This window comes from Oncorhynchus kisutch, unplaced genomic scaffold, assembly GCF_002021735.2.
Source record: "Oncorhynchus kisutch isolate 150728-3 unplaced genomic scaffold, Okis_V2 scaffold1199, whole genome shotgun sequence".
NCBI classification, from domain to species: domain Eukaryota; kingdom Metazoa; phylum Chordata; class Actinopteri; order Salmoniformes; family Salmonidae; genus Oncorhynchus; species Oncorhynchus kisutch.
Window position 1 is genome coordinate 33117 of NW_022263144.1, and position 21914 is coordinate 55030.

The 21914-nt window shown below is 44.3% G+C and overlaps 1 protein-coding gene across 1 annotated transcript; it reads left to right on the forward strand.

The window, feature by feature from the left end:
* The first annotated feature begins 764 nt into the window (after positions 1-764).
* Positions 765-20941, forward strand: LOC109877045 (centriolar coiled-coil protein of 110 kDa). The gene is made up of 14 exons (XM_031817917.1): positions 765-971; positions 2836-3026; positions 6259-6387; positions 8915-10202; positions 10460-10581; positions 11182-11329; positions 11741-11850; positions 12082-12198; positions 12394-12495; positions 12616-12732; positions 16716-16786; positions 16967-17032; positions 19591-19650; positions 19812-20941. Exons 2-14 carry the CDS (start codon positions 2868-2870, stop codon positions 19897-19899), a joined length of 2577 nt encoding a protein of 858 aa, XP_031673777.1. The 5' UTR covers positions 765-971; positions 2836-2867; the 3' UTR covers positions 19900-20941.
* Positions 20942-21914: the final 973 nt, after the last annotated feature.

Genomic DNA, 21914 nt, shown 5'->3' on the forward strand with positions numbered 1-21914 from the left:
AAGAAATAACACAGTTGGATTGAAATATATGAATTTGAATTGGATATTATTGATTATGCATTATACACTATTTCAAATTTGCTTTCATTTGTAAATTACATTGTCAAATCACTCAATTTGAATGTGAGTCATGTAATACTTTTACAGATTCAAGAGATCATTATGATGACTGAATAATGATTTATTTCAGAAATTCTGACATAAATAAAGATGTAGTATATTTAATTCAACTGCTAATAATAGTAGGTACATTTCATATTCACAAATGCAAATGGTCTAATTCAAAAACCGAACTTTTTTCACTTTATAAATGAGTTTAAACAATATGGCACTACTTACATATATTTTTTTTAAAGGCATTTAAAAACGTGTATTATTAATTAATATGATTTGTTTGTTTAGGATTCCTGGCAACGTAAATAGTTTGTTTGTATGCTTGTTTTCATGTGACTATTCCTCTTTTGTTTGGTGATATTTGTTAATTTAAAATATATTTTTAAATAAAATGTAAAAAATAAAATGATGATGTTCCATTTCCGTCCCAAATGCCTATTTATGATCTCCCCCTTTGGTGTCTATTGCAAAAAGGATATGACAGGATTTCCTATTTGGGCTCAATTTAGGCCTGGTGGCGCCATCATCATATTGCTTCTTATTAAAATCACATTACGCCTTTCAACATTGGAGGCTGAGGCTAGGGCAAATGAAGGTGCTGGGGTTAGAAATGGAACTGGGCCTAAATTATGTTGCTAGGAGGCGCTGTTGCGACCGGAAGAGGTCGATGTGATGAGGACCATTTGAGGCAAACCTGAAACAGAAAAGAGAAATTCACGATTCTGAAATTCTATAAGCAACAGAAACCATAAGACAAACGACGCCAGGAGATATTCATTTGTCTTCAACTTTGTATTTAGGGGAAGAAAAGAGATACACGGAGCCATTGGTTGTGGATGTCACGCTAGAAAATCAGGGTAAGAGGAGAGGGATGGGCACGGACAAAACCCGCTGTCAGTCAGCCACTGCTGGGCACAGCTGTAGAAGCATGGCTTGCTTCACGAGTCAAATACTATTACCATGCCGCAAAATGTATTGAGGATGCACTGTTTGCCAGCCAGACTATTCTGCTATAATGTATCAAAGTGTAGTCTAGATGCGCTTGACTGTAATTTGTATCATGCCATGTAACGTTAATGAGTGGACTATAACACCGTACAGTGCTACTGTGTCTTCCACTAGCCGTGGCTGTTATTTACCTACTCTGGGGGAACCAATAATAAGACAGGATATTCACACACTGACCCAGGTGACTTTTCATTAAATCTATTCATCCATGAAATAACCACATTATCAGGAAAATGGAACGGGTGTTGCGGTAATTATCTGACCATATTTATTCTGGTCGAGATATTGGGTCAGCGGGGCATTCAATCCGGCTGCTTAATTATTTGATAACGGGGATCTCATTAATTCTCAATCAATGTGGGTTAACTACAGGTTTAAATAAAATATTGTGTATGTGTGTGCTTGTGTGCCTGTGCACCTTCATTGTCTTTGCTGACAAGCATTCCCTTAAAAGCAATCACATTGATCAGAAACATGATTCTTCATCATGCCTCTCAGAATAGAATAGCATGAGTGGAATGTGATGATTGTGTGAGATATACAGTGACTAAAGACAGAGCCCTCCTTGTGTTTGTTTGTCTGGCTCTTCCAGTTGTTCATAGCTTGACAGCAGATAGTGCCTAACCTCAGGCCTTCATGGTTCACACACACTGCAGAGCTTCTTGTTGTGTAGACATTTAGCCTACAGGCTTGATCACCTGGCTCCAGTGTCTTGTCAAATACCCTCCGTCGTTGGCTACTGTACCGCTCTATGACTGTTCTTCTGACTGTGTCTCTCTCGTTGGCTACTGTACCGCTCCATGACTGTTCTTCTGACTGTGTCTCTCTCGTTGGCTACTGTACCGCTCAATGACTGTTCTTCTGACTGTGTCTCTCTCGTTGGCTACTGTACAGCTTCATGACTGTTCTTCTGACTGTGTCTCTCTCGTTGGCTACTGTACCGCTCAATGACTGTTCTTCTGACTGTGTCTCTCTCATTGGCTACTGTACTGCTTCATGACTGTTCTTCTGACTGTGTCTCTCTCGTTGGCTACTGTACAGCTTCATGACTGTTCTTCTGACTGTGTCTCTCTCGTTGGCTACTGTACAGCTTCATGACTGTTCTTCTGACTGTGTCTCTCTCGTTGCTACTGTACCGCTCCATGACTGTTCTTCTGACTGTGTCTCTCTCGTTGCTACTGTACCACTCTATGACTGTTCTTCTGACTGTGTCTCTCTCGTTGCTACTGTACCGCTCCATGACTGTTCTTCTGACTGTGTCTCTCTCGTTGATACTGTACCGCTCTATGACTGTTCTTCTGACTGTGTCTCTCTCGTTGGCTACTGTACCGCTCAATGACTGTTCTTCTGACTGTGTCTCTCTCGTTGGCTACTGTACCGCTCCATGACTGTTCTTCTGACTGTGTCTCTCTCATTGGCTACTGTACCGCTCCATGACTGTTCTTCTGACTGTGTCTCTCTCGTTGGCTACTGTACCGCTCCATGACTGTTCTTCTGACTGTGTCTCTCTCGTTGGCTACTGTACCGCTCCATGACTGTTCTTCTGACTGTGTCTCTCTCATTGGCTACTGTACCGCTCCATGACTGTTCTTCTGACTGTGTCTCTCTCGTTGGCTACTGTACCGCTCCATGACTGTTCTTCTGACTGTGTCTCTCTCGTTGGCTACTGTACCGCTCCATGACTGTTCTTCTGACTGTCTCTGTTGTAAGCAGCAGTTTTGAGAGGCTGGAGCCCAAACAAGGACATGGAGAGTTACGAGGACTTCTGTCTGCGGAGCCTGGCCAGACTGCAGACGGAGAGCCAGGGGAAGAGCCAAGGCCAACAGACAGGTTGTGAGCCAACTGGTCCTGTGGAAGCTCTCTCCTTCATCCACTTCCATGGAAGGGCTGTGCTCTCCCCCTTGGTAAGGACATAGTCTGGGGGAAAGGGCAGGAGGTGCGGAGAGCTGTATAGATATAGATATAACATAAGGTCAGGGGTGGGAATGGAGTTGTATCAAAGTGAAATCAAAGTTGTATCAAAGTTTTAACATGTTCAAATGTGTTTTTCTGTTTGTGAATTCCAGGATATTACAGTGTCTTCTTTCCAATTCCTCCCCAGCATTGGATGTACTGTAGATGTATACCATGGCATTGTTGAAAACTCCTTGAAAGGCATTCTAGAGCGTGCATTATCTCCCTATAAAGAACAGTATATCAGCACGGTAGAATTCAATGCCTTCAGTTCTTACAAGCTCTTTGAAATTTCAATCATTATTGGCATTGTTGATTTCGATGTTCATAACATCAAGCTAGGACTGATGGTTTGGTTAGCTAAACTAGCAAGGCTGTTTGCTTGGTTACCAAAGCAACTACGGTAGCTGTCTAGTAAACTTGCTATCTACTTCAGTGAATGTTGAACCCATTTGTACCAGCAAATGAATACATTTCAAGCGGCAAATGTGTTATTTTATAGCCTTGGGATAAAAGGGATCATTATCAAGGTGCTATGCGTTCTAAGAACAATAATGTCACTCCTTGGAAGGTTAGTCCCACTCCACTAGTGTGTCGTGGAACACACCTTCCACGTCGTTCGTTGTTTTCCATAGGACTCATGCCCCTTGTTGATTATCCCTTAAGTACATTGTATATATTGTGGGCTAAATCCTAATCATAGATATTATCCATGCATGTAATTCCAACCTTCCGCATAAAAGGTGCACAAATGTTTGAGTTAAGTTAAGCATACTTATATCCAATTAGGATTCAGCCCAGTGAGCGTAGTTTGTTGTGATGGGGTTGACTTTGCTTTCTCCCATGACAACAACATGGTTCCCCAGGAGAGTTTGTGTATGTGTGGGTATTCTCCTGTCTGCGGTTTTGTAACTATCAAGTTGCATGGTAACCAAATGCAATGATCCTTTGGTTTATAATGTAGCATTGTGAGCAATGGGCATTGAGTGGACACACACCATTATGCCCACACACACACAACAAATATCTGGCTTAAACATTTTGTAATTCACATGTCTTAGAGAAAGAGTCACCATAAAAAACACGTCATTGTTTATTTAGTTAAATCCCAGAGTATTGAAGGGCAATCAATGGTTCAAACCATATTCCCTGTCCCTGTTTTGGTCCAAATATGGGGATGGGGCTTGAGAAATGTACCCACTCTCAAATTCATAGACAGACAAGGCTGACCATCCATGATATAAAAAGTGTAGTTTTAACCATGTTTTGAGGCTATATAGTGTTTGTTTACATTTACTTTGTTTACAAGCTTATTTGTGGGGTTCTGATGGGGTGCTATAGTTGAACTAAACTCATAAGTTATATTCTTCAAGAAACAATAGGTACATAAAAATTAATTTAAGTCCAAAAATTGATGCAACTACAGATTGCCCTTTTAGTCATCACTGGATATGACACACACATCTTACCAATAAAACTCAATATTAGCATCAGTCTGAATCAATGTATGACCACTTCATGAACTTAGTTTTATTGGAAAAAGTATCCCTCTTTGGCAGGGAGAGGAGAGCATCATTATGTCCCCTAAGAAATGTTACTTGTCCCCACCGGGGTGGGGGTGTTGTCTGATCCATGTTGTCTTACTGCTGCCTGATTAAGTTTACTGGGAGGAGCTGTTTGTGAGAGTGGGGATAGAGAGGGGTGTGTGTTTGTGCATGCCTTGTGGGTTTGTGTGTGTGCATCTGTGCGTACGTGTGCAGGAGATGAGGTGGAAACTGAGCTGCATTCCTCCTGCCAAATGTATGACCATAGAGACACATACTTCCCTCAGATTACACAGACCCACAAAGAATTTGAAAATAAATCAAATTTGGATAAACTCCCATATCTATTAGGTAAAATACATCACCGCAGCAAGATTTGTGACCTGTTGCCACAAGAAATGGGCAACCAGTGAAGAACAAACACCATTGTAAATACAACTCATATTTATGTTTATTTATTTTCACTTATGTACTTTAACTATTTGAACATCGTTATAACACTGTATATAGACATAATATAACATTTGAAATGTCTCTATTCCTTTGGAGCTTTTGTTGAGTGTAATGTTGACTGTTCATTTTTATTGTTTATTTAACTTAATTTGGCAATGTAAACATACGTTTCCCATGCCAATAAAGCCCATTGAATTGGAGAGAGAGAGAGAGAGATTTGAGAGCTGATTAGAGGGAAGGTCATTAGGCCTACTCTGGCTCTGTGCCACATTCCAGAACTTGACTGTTGTGTTCTAAGGAAGAAGTATCCTACACTCTTAGAAAAAAAGGGTTGCAAAAGGGTTCTTCAGCTGTCCCCATAGGAGACCTTTTTGGTTCCAGGTAGAATCCTTTTGGGGGTTCTACATGGAACCCAAAATGTTCTTCAAATGGTTATCCTATAGTGTCACGCGGAGTGGAACGGGTGAACCCAAGAGCAGACTCAGACGAGGAGACTGGGATGAGGTAACCAAGGTATTTATTTGAACAAACGGGGAACATGGGGTGCAGGCCAGGGGAAGCTCGGGTGGGTTGCAGGAAGCCAGGTGCGGCGGCTGAGGCTGGAGCGAGGGGAGTTGGGACTGGGTAAGCGGTTCCGGAGAGGAATCCAAGGATGCAGTGGAGTGGGGGGGGGGGGGGGTCCAGGACAGAGTAGCAGGATTGACAAGACGCGGGACTGGAGACAGGGGCCAGAGTCAGAGCGTGCAGAACTGTAGCGGAGAGGAAAACGGTGGCAGGTAAGTGAAAGTGGCAGGCATGAATATTTGTAGAGGTCTTGAATATGGAATGGGTTGCAGCTGGTGGGGTTCTGGTCTGCCTCCAGCACACCTGTCTCCGACCACACAATCACACACACACACAGAGAGGAAGAGGTGGCAGGTTAGGGAGACACAGGCTGAGAAGTATAGGGCGTGGCAGGAGCAGATGTAACATATAGGGACAGTCGAAGAACCCTTTAAGGTTCTAGATAGAAAAAAATGTGCTAAGTGTAATATAAACATTGTCACATGGATTCCGAGAGACCCAGGCGAGAATGTGTGTTGGTACATGCGCGCCTATCTGTGTTTGTCTTTATCTGACTATGTATGTATTCTTGTTTGTGTGTGTGTCTCTCTGACTGTGTGTGTTTATTGTGATCCATCCTCAGCTGAGTGTGGAGCAGCGCAGCGAGATGTCCCAGTACAGACAGAGGGCTGCCCAGCTGGAGGTGGACAGACAGGCACTACGCAGCAGCAGCCTGCTGGCCAGGGTTCAGGACATCCTGGACAGTGCTCAGGTCAGTCTCAGACAACCATTTCCCAAAGACTCCAACCACCCAAGCCGTAGACCAAGGATCATCAACTAGATTAGCTGGATGGTTGTGGGAACAGATTTCCCATATTAAAATCACTTGGAGCTGATTTCCTTGTGTTTTTACAGTTAAAAAAAAATCTCCAACAATGAAAATTCAACAAACAATTTTTTTTGCTCAGAAATTTTGGGGGCCAAGTAAACCACCAGCTAGGGGAACCCTGCAATAGACTGTTCTCTCTGCTTCCGCATGGCAAGCGGTACTGGTGCATCAAGTCTGACACCAACAGGTTTCTGAACAACAAAATACACTATCTAACAAAATGGCTACACGGACTATCTGAGTTGACCTTTGTATTTTATTCTTATTTTTGCACTGACTATGCACACTCACAGGGCCCTACACACTCACAGGGCCCTACACACTCACAGGGCCCTACACACTCACAGGGCCCTACACACTCACAGGGCCCTACACTCTCACAGGGCCCTACACACTCACAGGGCCCTACACACTCACAGGGCCCTACACACTCACAGGGCCCTACACACTCACAGGGCCCTACACACTCACAGGGCCCTACACTCTCACAGGGCCCTACACTCTCACAGGGCCCTACACTCTCACAGGGCCCTACACTCTCACAGGGCCCTACACACTCACAGGGCCCTACACACTCACAGGGCCCTACACACTCACAGGGCCCTACACACTCACAGGGCCCTACACTCTCACAGGGCCCTACACACTCACAGGGCCCTACACACTCACAGGGCCCTACACACTCACAGGGCCCTACACACTCACAGGGCCCTACACACTCACAGGGCCCTACACTCTCACAGGGCCCTACACTCTCACAGGGCCCTACACTCTCACAGGGCCCTACACACTCACAGGGCCCTACACACTCACAGGGCCCTACACACTCACAGGGCCCTATACACTCACAGGGCCCTACACTCTCACAGGGCCCTACACTCTCACAGGGCCCTACACACTCACAGGGCCCTACATACTCACAGGGCCCTACACACTCACAGGGCCCTACACACTCACAGGGCCCTACACACTCACAGGGCCCTACACACTCACAGGGCCCTACACACTACACACACTGATACTCCAACACACATACAAACACTCACTGATACTCCAACACACATACAAACACTCACTGATACTCCAACACACATACAAACACTCACTGATACTCCAACACACATACAAACACTCACTGATACTCCAACACACATACAAACACTCACTGATACTCCAACACACATACAAACACTCACTGATACTCCAACACACATACAAACACTCACTGATACTCCAACACACATACAAACACTCACTGATACTCCAACACACATACAAACACTCACTGATTTGCTCACACACACATAATATACACATACAGTACATTCGGAAAGTATTCAGACCTCTTGACTTTTTCCACATTTTGTTCCGTTACAGCTTTATTCTAAAATGGATTAAATTGATTTTCCCGACATCAATCTACACATAATACCCCATAATGACAAAGCAGAAATAGTTTTGGGGTAATGTTTGCAAATCACATTTACATAAGTATTCAGACCCTTTACTCAGTACTTTGTTGAAGCACCTTTGGCAGCGATTACAGCCTTGAGTCTTCTTGGGTAGTTATAAAGGGAGAAGGGTGCTTTTTATAAAGGGAGAAGGGTGCTTGTTATAAAGGGAAAAGGGTGCTTGTTATAAAGGGTGCTTGTTATAAAGGGAGAAGGGTGCTTTTTATAAAGGGAGAAGGGTGCTTGTTATAAAGGGTGCTTGTTATAAAGGGTGCTTGTTATAAAGGGAGAAGGGTGCTTGTTATAAAGGGTGCTTGTTGTAAAGAGAAAAGGGTGCTTGTTGTAAAGAGAAAAGGGTGCTTGTTATAAAGGGAAAAGGGTGCTTGTTATAAAGGGAGAAGGGTGCTTGTTATAAAGGGTGCTTGTTATAAAGGGTGCTTGTTATAAAGGGAAAAGGGTGCTTGTTATAAAGGGAAGGGTGCTTGTTATAAAGGGAAAAGGGTGCTTGTTATAAAGGGAAAAGGGTGCTTGTTATAAAGGGAAGGGTGCTTGTTATAAAGGGAAAAGGGTGCTTGTTATAAAGGGAAGGGTGCTTGTTATAAAGGGAAAAGGGTGCTTGTTATAAAGGGAAGGGTGCTTGTTATAAAGGGAAAAGGGTGCTTGTTATAAAGGGAAAAGGGTGCTTGTTGTAAAGAGAAAAGGGTGCTTGTTATAAAGGGAAAAGGGTGCTTGTTATAAAGGGAAAAGGGTGCTTGTTATAAAGGGAAAAGGGTGCTTGTTATAAAGGGAAAAGGGTGCTTGTTATAAAGGGAAAGGGTGCTTGTTATAAAGGGAAAAGGGTGCTTGTTATAAAGGGAAAAGGGTGCTTTTTATAAAGGGAAAAGGGTGCTTTTTTGGACGCAGCCCATATCTGATTATTTGTGTTAATTCCCCTCTTCTCTCTGCCTCTCTTACTACAGGTGGACAAAGTACCAGAGATGGAGGGTAAAATGGATCTACCAACTCTGCCATATTGCCTTTCCCCAAAACCTGAGACAGTGATTGGCTACACCCTGGTGACAGACTCCCCTGGGCTACCCAGGGGCGGTGGTGTGGTTGGGCTACACATTACGGATCGGCCCACCACCCCTCCACCTGAGTCCCCCATAGTCCTGAATGGGTACAGGGAAGAGGAGAGAGAGAAGCAGGTAGAGGAGGAGAGGTGGGAGGTAGAGGAGGAGATGAGGAGGGGAGAGGAGGAGATAGGGGGCGGTCAGGATGTGAGTTTCCAGAGCCTTCTGAGGAGGTCGAGGGAGTATGTGGAGAGAGAGCAGGCCCAGAGGGGGTCAAAGGTCATCGGCAGGGTCACTTCCACCACCCCGTCTGCGGAGAGCCTCTCTGACAAGGAGAACGAGAGCCGCAGTCCTCTGGGAGAGATGAAACCTGAACAGGGGTACAGCCTGCGCCACAGTCCGCTAAATCCACCTCAGACCCAGGCCCACATCCAGCACCAGAGTCAGTATCCTGCCCAAGCGCAAGCCCAGTACCAGGCTGTGTGTGACCCGTATGACTCTCGGGTTAGCTGCCTCTCATCTGGCCTCCCCGACCCTTACACCCTCCTGCCCAGCCCTGAACCCAGCATGAGTCCCCGCCCCCACCACCGCCGACCACGTCCAGTGTCCACTGGTAACATCCTGATCTCCTTCCCCATTGGCTCGGCCGACCTCATCCCCAGAGGGCTAGTGGGGAGGCACCAGGAGAGCACTGTTGTCATGGCGACAGGGGTGATGAGGTCACCGGAACGGGGGTCAGGCGTCAGTGACGGTAGTAGTTGTCGTGGCAGCCAGTGTGGCACCAGCCCGGTCCAGGAGAAGAGCTGCAGCCCAGTCAGTACCTCCGGAACTGGTTCACATGGGCATCATGACATCATCAGCTCCGGGTTTCGCCGGCGCTGCCACACCCTAGACAGCCAGCTCCACTCCTCCCATTCTGCCTCAGGACCTGGCATGGACCACAGCCAGGAGAGGCTCCCGCGCTTCATGGGGGGAGTGCCTCGTTTGGCCCCAAGCCGTAGGAGCCCCGCGGTCCCCCTGAATCAGTCCTATGAGGTGGAGAACCCCTCGGCAATGCTGCTAAGGCCCCACGTGAGACCCTTGACCCCTGACCTCTCTCCTTGCCAGATGAGGCTGGATCCTGAGGGGCCTCAGGGGCCCCATGATGGACGGATCACACCCAGCTCTTCCTTAGAGGAGCAGGACAGTAAGACAGGTGAGAGAGAGAGATCGTTGTAACGTAGTGTGTATGATATAAGAGAGTGTTATGAAGAAAACTCAGTCTGTACTGAGTACTCTGTGATTAATTTCTCTTGAATGTAAAGTCCACTACTTTTCGTGCAATCATTGAAAATAATTGTGTGTGTGTGTGCGTTCATGCATGTGTGTCTGTGTGTGGTATGTGCACTTGTATGTGTACGACCGGCCGTGCGTTTATGTGTCTTTTCTTTTTTTGTTGTGTGTGTGTTTCAGAGGAGACCCAGCGACGTGTGAGTGCTCTGGAGGAGATGCAGAGGCGTCTGGAGGAGGAGCATGCCCTGCAGATGTCTCTTCTCATGGCTGAACAGAAGAGAGAACAACAGCGCCTTTGTCAGGTCAGGACATGGAACCATAGCATGTTGACCCTGCTCAATGTATCAAAAGCCACATTTGTCACTATTCTTCCACAACTATCAGCATTCCTTTCTAGTTTGTGATATTATATACAGTATAGTGTTTGCAGACAGAATGTCACACAGATAATTTAACTTTAAAGCTACAGTCTGGGATTTGGGAAGCTGTTTCATGGATGTCATGGTCTGTCAGTCCTTGCATCTAGAGCTCTGTGTAGTATGAATTTGAGAGGGGTTACATGTCCCTAGCCCCACCCCTCAGCTGTATACCAAAACAAGTGTTTTTGAATCCCAGAATGTGGCTTTAAGGTCCATAAGTTTGAATATCTCAAAGTGTTTTGTTTGGCTGCTGTAGAGAAGTGACTGTTCAATCCTCACTACTACACATCCGTCACGGGACAACGCTCCTGTGTGTGTGTGTGTGTGTGTGTGTGTGTGTGTGTGTGTGTGTGTGTGTGTGTGTGTGTGTGTGTGTGTGTGTGTGTGTGTGTGTGTGTGTGTGTGTGTGTGTGTGTGTGTGTGTGTGTGTGTGTGTGTGTGTGTGTGTGTGTGTGTGTGTGTGTTTCTCTGTGTCTTTATTAGGAGCTGGATGAGAAGGGGAAGAGGCTGAGAGAGCAGGGGTGTGGCCGGCTCCTGAATGGGGATGGTGGACTCAGCCCTTCCTGTCCTGGCCTTAGCCCCACCCTGAGTGCTACTGATAGGTCACCTAGACACAGTGTACACAGCATGGGTAGGTGGACAGTGGCATGGAAGAATAACTCACACACACAAACCATTACCTAGGTAGATGTCATTGGGTTGAAGCATGGGGAAATATAACTATTTTTTCTATTACTATTTGAAATAGGGAGGTGCTTTACAAAACCCTTAGGGTGTTTGTTTTTTACCTCTCCTCAACTTGTACATTTCTTTTGTCTTTTAATTCTCATCTTCATAATGTATTTGATTTTTTATGTGCAAATTCATCGATAAAATACAGACCTAACTGTTGACACAATAAATGTATATACTACAACAATGGTTCCCCTGTAGGTCTTAGAAATGTAAAGCCATCTTGGTAACGTGAGTTGTTTATTGCCTATTTACCAGTTTCTGTGTGAATGTAATGTGTAAAAGGTTTCTTTCCCCTCCCTCTCTCCAGGTTTCTCCTCTCCACTGAGCTCTAGTGCTCCCTCTCCCTCCATGCAGCCTCCTGTCTACCTGTGGGGGCCCACCTGGGGGGCCAGCAAGCCCCGAGGAAGGCTCAGTCAGGTGCTTGTGTGTTTGTGTGCATGCGTGTGCTTCTACATACAGTATATGTGTGTGGTTTCCAACTGTTGGTGCTACCTCTTGTGTCTCCATTTCCAGAATCATGTTCGATGTATATGTGTGTTTCATTGTATTATATTAAATATATTGTATGATAAAACAATCTTCTCTTGACTGAGTGTAAGTTGATTTCCATGTGTCTAGTCCTGTACTATGCTACTGGTCCTCACTCAGGTTGTGACAGTTGAACAGCAGAGGGCGCTGTGTCGTCTGGGAGCCATCAGTTGTGGGTTCCTCACCCGCAGACTGCTCCAGACAGAGAAGGTGAAACAGCTGCGACAGACCATTCAGGTGAGAGCACTCTTATATCTGCACACAGAAACACACACGTATACACAGTGTAGATGTATATACTACTATACAGTGTAGGTATGTAGGGGAATAGAAACTGAATCATAATGGAACTGAAACACAGTCATATTGGACTTTGACTGATTTAAAGACGATCACCTTTATTAATTAATCATTTCAATGGTATGGTTTTAGGACACACAAGAGTTCATCTGCTCGTTCCAGACTGAAGCTCCACAGAAGAGAGGATCCATCTCAGCACAGGACCTGTCTCTGCAGGAGAGAGTCAGGGCACAGGTAACACTCAGAGAGAGAGAGAGACAAACACACACACACACACACACACACACACACACAGAAAGTGGAACCGGATGACTACGAGTATTGATTATATTGTATGTGTGTCCCCTCCTTCAGTTGCGTGCGGCTCGATATGACATCCATGACATCTTCTTTGAGATGCCCCTGGAGGAGAGGCTGGCTCTGCTGCAGCTGGACAGAGAGGTCCGCACAGAGAAGAAGCTACGAGAAATGGTAACCTGACTGGACATTTCACCTTTCAATCACAGACTTGGACCAACCACAACACACTGAGCGGGACTTTTAACTGTCAGTCACACAAATAGGCCAATCATAACAGAAGGACTTAACTTTGTCACTCTCACAGTAATAAATCACAAAAACAAGTGTAAAGTCCCTTAGAAAAGTGACCTTAGATAAAACATGATTTAACTTTTTAAAGCAGAGCCTAGCTTGACCCTAAGGCCGCAGCTTGGAGACAAATTAAGTTTATTTCCAAAACGCTATATCCACAATTTTTCACATTTGTGTTTTTTCACCACAAATGATAACTTTTAGTTACCTTCACAATTTTTAATTCATATATTTTAAGTGTGCTAATACTATACACTATATATCCATGTTTAATTGTTTAACTGGAATGCAATGTTCGTATACTGTATATTTGACTGTGACTAGCTATCTTAAGATGAAGGCACTAACTGTAAGTCACTCTGGATAAGAGCATCTGCTAAATGACGAAAATGTCAAATGTAAATGCTTTACATACAGATCTCATAAATGTTTTTAAATTTGGATGTCACAAATGTATCACTGGTACAGTTCTTTATAAAAAAAATAATATTTGTTACATTTGGTTGTGTATAATCTAGCAGTATTCATTATCTGAGAGTAAGGCAGATATTCTTTTATTTAACCAGGCAAGTAATTTAAGAACAAATTCTTATTTACAATGACGGCCTAGGAACAGCGGGTTAACTGCCTTGTTCAGGGGCAGAATGACAGATTTTACCTTGTCAGCTCAGGGATTCGATCTAGCAACCTTTCGGTTACTAGTCCAACGCTCTAACCACTAGGCTACCTGCCTCTAACCACTAGGCTACGTGCCTTTATAACCACTAGGCTACCTGCCTCTAACCACTAGGCTACATGTCTCTAACCACTAGGCTACATGTCTCTAACCACTAGGCTACATGTCTCTAACCACTAGACTACCTGTCTCTAACCACTAGGCTACATGTCTCTAACCACTAGGTTACCTGTCTCTAACCACTAGGCTACCTGTCTCTAACCACTAGGCTACCTGTCTCTAACCACTAGGCTACCTGTCTCTAACCACTAGGCTACCTGTCTCTAACCACTAGGCTACCTGTCTCTAACCACTAGGCTACCTGTCTCTAACCACTAGGCTACCTGTCTCTAACCACTAGGCTACCTGTCTCAAACCACTAGGCTACCTGTCTCTAACCACTAGGCTACCTGTCTCTATCCACTAGGCTACCTGTCTCTAACCAATAGGATACCTGTCTCTAACCACTAGGCTACCTGTCTCTAACCACTAGGCTACCTGTCTCTAACCACTAGGCTACCTGTCTCTAACCACTAGGCTACCTGTCTCTAACCAATAGACTACCTGTCTCTAACCACTAGGCTACCTGTCTCTAACCACTAGGCTACCTATCTCTAACCACTAGGCTACCTGTCTCTAACACTAGGCTACCTGTCTCTAACCAATAGGCTACCTGTCTCTAACCACTAGGCTACCTGTCTCTAACCACTAGGCTACATGTCTCTAACCACTAGGCTACATGTCTCTAACCACTAGGCTACCTGTCTCTAACCACTAGGCTACCTATCTCTAACCACTAGGCTACCTGTCTCTAACACTAGGCTACCTGTCTCTAACCAATAGGCTACCTGTCTCTAACCACTAGGCTACCTGTCTCTAACCACTAGGCTACATGTCTCTAACCACTAGGCTACATGTCTCTAACCACTAGGCTACCTGTCTCTAACCACTAGGCTACCTGTCTCTAACCACTAGGCTACCTGTTTCTAACCACTAGGCTACCTGTCTCTAACCACTAGGCTACCTGTCTCTAACCACTAGGCTACCTGTCTCTAACCACTAGGCTACCTGTCTCTAACCACTAGGCTACCTGTCTCTAACCACTAGGCTACCTGTCTCTAACCACTAGGCTACCTGTCTCTAACCACTAGACTACCTGTCTCTAACCACTAGGCTACCTGTCTCTAACCACTAGGCTACCTGTCTCTAACCAATAGACTACCTGTCTCTAACCACTAGGCTACCTGTCTCTAACCACTAGGCTACCTATCTCTAACCACTAGGCTACCTGTCTCTAACCACTAGGCTACCTGTCTCTAACCAATAGGCTACCTGTCTCTAACCACTAGGCTACCTGTCTCTAACCACTAGGCTACCTGTCTCTAACCACTAGGCTACCTGTCTCTAACCACTAGGCTACCTGTCTCTAACCACTAGGCTACCTGTCTCTAACCACTAGGCTACCTGTCTCTAACCACTAGGCTACCTGTCTCTAACCACTAGGCTACCTGTCTCTAACCACTAGGCTACCTGCCTCTAACCACTAGGCTACCTGCCTCTAACCACTAGGCTACCTGTCTCTAACCACTAGGCTACCTGCCTCTAACCAATAGGCTACCTGTCTCTAACCACTAGGCTACCTGTCTCTAACCACTAGGCTACCTGCCTCTAACCACTAGGCTACCTGTCTCTAACCAATAGGCTACCTGTCTCTAACCACTAGGCTACCTGTCTCTAACAACTAGGCTACCTGTCTCTAACCACTAGGCTACCTGTCTCTAACCACTAGGCTACCTGTCTCTAACCACTAGGCTACCTGCCACCCCAAATAGTGTTTTGAAAAAAACCCACATTATTATTTGTCTCTGAAATGAAACCATCCAGTGAGATTTCAAACAAATAACACGTCTGTCATTAAATGCCATGATTAGATAGCGAAGAAACACACCAATCTCTTTCATAATTTCTTTAAACAATAAACATTTCTCAAAATCTTAAAATGAAAACGTCCGATTTTATCAATCGTTCATTTGAATGATTTCATCATTAATTTCATCAAAAGTAGAGATTAGTTAAACTTTTGATGGATAAAAACATACGCAAAAGACGCTCCTTCCTCTCTGTTGTCCGTCAACATATGAGCTGCATGGAAAAACCTTGATTCATCTGTAACACAATCTCTGTCTGACCCTGGCCTAATACTTACTGTCCCTGGCCTAATACTTACTGACCCTGGCCTAATACATACTGACCCTGGCCTAATACATACTGACCCTGGCCTAATACATACTGACCCTGGCCTAATACTTACTGACCCTGGCCTAATACTTACTGACCCTGGCCTAATACTTACTGACCCTGGTCTAATACATACTGACCCTGGCCTAATACTTACTGACCCTGGCCTAATACTTACTGACCATGGCCTAATACTTACTGACCCTGGCCTAATACTTACTGACCCTGGCCTAATACATACCGACCCTAGCCTAAAACAAACTGACCCTGGCCTAATACTTACTTACCCTGGCCTAATACTTACTTACCCTGGCCTAATACTTACTGACCCTGGCCTAATACGTACTGACCCTGGCCTAAAACATATTGACCCTGGCTAAAAACATGTTTACTCTGGCCTAAAACATACTGACCCTGGCCTAAAACATACTGACCCTGGCCTAAAACATACTGACCCTGGCCTAAAACATACTGACCCTGGCTAAACACATACTAACCCTGGCCTAAAACATACTAACCCTGGCCTAAAACATACTAACCCTGGCTAAAAACATACTAACCCTGGCTAAAAACATGTTATTACCCTGGCCTAAAACTTACTGACCCTGGCCTAATACTTACTGACCCTGGCCTAATACATACTGACCCTGGCCTAAAACATACTGACCCTGGCCTAAAACATACTAACCCTGGCTAAAAACTTACTGACCCTGGCCTAAAACATACTGACCCTGGCCTAAAACTTACTGACCCTGGCCTAAAACATACTGACCCTGGCCTAAAACTTACTGACCCTGACCTAAAACATACAGACCCTGGCCTAAAACATACTGTTGATGATTCTGATGTGTAACTGTATCTGACAATCTGCTGGCTGTGTGTGTGTGTGTCTGTTGTGTGTGGTCGATAGGAGAAAGCCAGGAGTCCTAATGACAGAGTGCTGTCTGCTGCCACACAGAGGTCACTGGACAGGAAGAAGAGGTGAGGGGGTTGAGTCCTGTGGGACTGGTTAGATGATGGATCTGTAATCAAACCAGATGCCTTATTCAGATTTGTACCAGGAGATCAGACTATGATAACATATCACAAATATATTTATTTGGCTGACATTATTGAGATAAAAGCATAATTATTCTGATGTGTATGGTTCTGTTCTCTCAGGGTGGGTGAGTCTCCAGGACAAGCCAGGAAAGTACAGAAGAAGCCAAAGAGCCCTCCCACTAACAGGTACAGAACAGTGCTGCCCCCTACTGACTGCACATACTTACTGTCTCCTATACTTCACGTCTCTTATTGTCTCCTATACTTCATATCTCTGACTGTCTCCTATACTTCACAACTCTTACTGTCTCCTATACATCACATATCTTACTGTCTCCTATACGTCACATCTCTTACTGTCTCCTATACTTCACATATCTTACTGTCTCCTATATGTCACATCTCTTACTGTCTCCTATACTTCACATCTCTTTACTGTCTCCTATACTTCACAACTCTTACTGTCTCTTATATTTCACATCTCTTACTGTCACCTATACTTCACATACAGTGCCTTGCGAAAGTATTTGGCCCCCTTGAACTTTGCGACCTTTTGCCACATTTCAGGCTTCAAACATAAAGATATAAAACTGTATTTTTTTGTGTAGAATCAACAACAAGTGGGACACAATCATGAAGTGGAACGACATTTATTGGATATTTCAAACTTTTTTAACAAATCAAAAACTGAAAAATTGGGCGTGCAAAATTATTCAGCCCCTTTACTTTCAGTGCAGCAAACTCTCTCCAGAAGTTCAGTGAGGATCTCTGAATGATCCAATGTTGACCTAAATGACTAATGATGATAAATACAATCCACATGTGTGTAATCAAGTCTCCGTATAAATGCACCTGCACTGTGATAGTCTCAGAGGTCCGTTAAAAGCGCAGAGAGCATCATGAAGAACAAGGAACACACCAGGCAGGTCCGAGATACTGTTGTGAAGAAGTTTAAAGCCGGATTTGGATACAAAAAGATTTCCCAAGCTTTAAACATCCCAAGGAGCACTGTGCAAGCGATAATATTGAAATGGAAGGAGTATCAGACCACTGCAAATCTACCAAGACCTGGCCGTCCCTCTAAACTTTCAGCTCATACAAGGAGAAGACTGATCAGAGATGCAGCCAAGAGGCCCATGATCACTCTGGATGAACTGCAGAGATCTACAGCTGAGGTGGGAGACTCTGTCCATAGGACAACAATCAGTCGTATATTGCACAAATCTGGCCTTTATGGAAGAGTGGCAAGAAGAAAGCCATTTCTTAAAGATATCCATAAAAAGTGTTGTTTAAAGTTTGCCACAAGCCACCTGGGAGACACACCAAACATGTGGAAGAAGGTGCTCTGGTCAGATGAAACCAAAATTGAACTTTTTGGCAACAATGCAAAACGTTATGTTTGGCGTAAAAGCAACACAGCTCATCACCCTGAACCCACCATCCCCACTGTCAAACATGGTGGTGGCAGCATCATGGTTTGGGCCTGCTTTTCTTCAGCAGGGACAGGGAAGATGGTTCAAATTGATGGGAAGATGGATAGAGCCAAATACAGGACCATTCTGGTAGAAAACCTGATGGAGTCTGCAAAAGACCTGAGACTGGGATGGAGATTTGTCTTCCAACAAGACAATGATCCAAAACATAAAGCAAAATCTACAATGGAATGGTTCAAAAATAAACATATCCAGGTGTTAGAATGGCCAAGTCAAAGTCCAGACCTGAATCCAATCGAGAATCTATGGAAAGAACTGAAAACTGCTGTTCACAAATGCTCTCCATCCAACCTCACTGAGCTCGAGCTGTTTTGCAAGGAGGAATGGGGAAAAAATTCAGTCTCTCGATGTGCAAAACTGATAGAGACATACCCCAAGCGACTTACAGGTGTAATCGCAGCAAAAGGTGGCGCTACAAAGTATTAACTTAAGGGGGCTGAATAATTTTGCACGCCCAATTTTTCAGTTTTTGATTTGTTAAAAAAGTTAGAAATATCCAATAAATGTCGTTCCACTTCATGATTGTGTCCCACTTGTTGTTGATTCTTCACAAAAAAATACCGTTTTATATCTTTATGTTTGAAGCCTGAAATGTGGCAAAAGGTCGCAAAGGGGGCCGAATACTTTCGCAAGGCACTCTGTCTTACTGTCTCCTATACTTCACATCTCTTACTGTCTCCTATACTTCACATCTCTTACTGTCTCCTATACTTCACATCTCTTACTGTCTCCTATACTTCACATCTCTTACTGTCTCCTATACTTCACATCTCTTACTGTCTCCTATACTTCACATCTCTTACTGTCTCCTATACTTCACATCTCTTACTGTCTCCTATAATTCACATCTCTTACTGTCTCCTATACTTCACATCTCTTACTGTCTCCTATACTTCACATCTCTTACTGTCTCCTATAATTCACATCTCTTACTGTCTCCTATACTTCACATCTCTTACTGTCTCCTATACTTCACATCTCTTACTGTCTCCTATACTTCACATCTCTTACTGTCTCCTATACTTCACATCTCTTACTGTCTCCTATACTTCACATCTCTTACTGTCTCCTATACTTCACATCTCTTACTGTCTCCTATACTTCACATCTCTTACTTTCTTTCTATATAAAAAAAAAACTACATATGAAACAGTTATCCTCCAGATAGGGGAAAGTGTTTTCGGTGTCAGTACAGGTCAGTGGTACACTATCTATCTGCCCTTTCTGTATTTCTCACCTCATCACTCTCAGGATCCTGAAGACAAGTCAGGGTCAGAATGCCTCTGTCCCAGGTCAGCTAAACCGACAGGGGTGAGTACAGTCTCCAACATTTCTCTACTTCTCCCCCTCCCTTTATTTCTCTGCCCTTCTTCTTTAATTCCTTAATGCATACAAAATAAAAAAATACAACTATAATTTATAATGAATAAAAATCACCCCATCTCTCCCCTCTCTCTGTCTGTCAATCTAAGTCTGTCTGTCAGGAGCTGGTACAGAAATACCCCGGAGGACAGAGTGAGGCGCTCAGACAGCCTGAAGAAGCATAACTCCCTGGGCTAACTGATTCCTCCCTCAGTCCCTCTATGACCCCTCACTCCCTGACCCTTGACCTCTGAGCCTTCTATCGGCCCCATGTTCCACTATGGTTCGACCACCACCAATGCTACTAGTCTCTCTAACCTCCCTCTGACCTCCCTCTAACCTCCCTCTGCCCTCCCTCTAACCTCCCTCTGAAGGTTCAGTCCAGTGCTCTCTGCCCAGCGAACACCCTACCAAATGTATTGTTACTATAGTTACATAGATTTTCTACTATTACAAACTTATAAACAGTTCATGTATCCCTTAGGTGTGAATGCTGCTGTGCACTCTTGTGCCAAGATAATTCATGCATTAATGCTGCTAGATAGGTATATTTGCTGCTTAACTTGCAAAGACTTTGTAGCTAGAGGCCTTCAGTAGTGGATATGTAGTAGGGAGAAGGACTCATAAAGAAGCATTAGTTAGAGGCCTTCAGTAGTGGATATGTAGTAGGGAGAAGGACTCATAAAGAAGCATTAGTTAGAGGCCTTCAGTAGTGGATATGTAGTAGGGAGAAGGACTCATAAAGAAGCATTAGTTAGAGGCCTTCAGTAGTGGATATGTAGTAGGGAGAAGGACTCATAAAGAAGCATTAGTTAGAGGCCTTCAGTAGTGGATATGTAGTAGGGAGAAGGACTCATAAAGAAGCATTACAAAAGTAAAGGAAGTAGATTCCATTAGTTAGAGGCCTTCTGTAGTGGATATGTAGTAGGGAGAAGGACTCATAAAGAAGTATTACAAAAGTAAAGGAAGTAGATTCCATTAGTTAGAGGCCTTCTGTAGTGGATATGTAGTAGGGAGAAGGACTCATAAAGAAGCATTACAAAAGTAAAGGAAGTAGATTCCATTAGTTAGAGGCCTTCAGTAGTGGATATGTAGTAGGGAGAAGGACTCATAAAGAAGCATTACAAAAGTAAAGGAAGTAGATTCCATTAGTTAGAGGCCTTCAGTAGTGGATATGTAGTAGGGAGAAGGACTCATAAAGAAGCATTACAAAAGTAAAGGAAGTAGATTCCATTAGTTAGAGGTCTGGATTGTCTTCTGACAGGTGGCGGCATTCCTCCTCTCATTTTTTTATGTAAAAAAAATGTCATCTTTATTTAACCAGGCAAGTTAGAACAAATCCTTATTTACAACGACGGCCTACCCCGGCCAAACCCGGACGACGCTGGCCAAGTTAGAACAAATCCTTATTTACAACGACGGCCTACCCCGGCCAAACCAGGACGAAGCTGGCCAAGTTAGAACAAATCCTTATTTACAACGACGGCCTACCCCGGCCAAACCCGGACGACGCTGGCCAAGTTAGAACAAATCCTTATTTACAACGACGGCCTACCCCGGCCAAACCCGGACGACGCTGGCCAAGTTAGAACAAATCCTTATTTACAACGACGGCCTACCACGGCCAAACCCGGACGAGGCTGGGGCAATTGTGAGCCGCCCTTTGGGACTCCCAATCACGGCCGGTTGTAATAACCTCAACATAGTCGTCAACATAGCCGTGGCGTTATCTGACGTAAGACAATGAGAGGTTTGTGAACTGTTAAACACACTGGCGGCCTTTCCAGACACAGAAACACCTCAGAAATAGAGATCATTGTGTGATTACCTAGCTTTAACCCTTGCTATAGTAGCCATCTCCCTCTGCTGGTAGTCACAGATAGTTGCCATGTAAAAAAAGGTATTTTAAACAGAGAGTATTTATTTCATATATCGTTTTTGTTAAAGGGCCCTGTCCCTATAATACATGGTGCTGAACTCTCAGCTCTGTGTGAAGTCTGGAACATTTCAAATTGGTTTGTGTGTGATGTGTGCAATTTGAAAATATCAATGTGTTTTGCTGCAAAACGTCACAGCCAAATGAAAGAAAATGTACAGTTGAATGTACTATTGTCTTATTTTACACTGTACCAAGAGAAACATGCTTTGGTTCTAGATGGTTTGTTTATCCGGCATGTTTGAGCTGTAGCTGAGAGACAAACCTATGTCTCTGG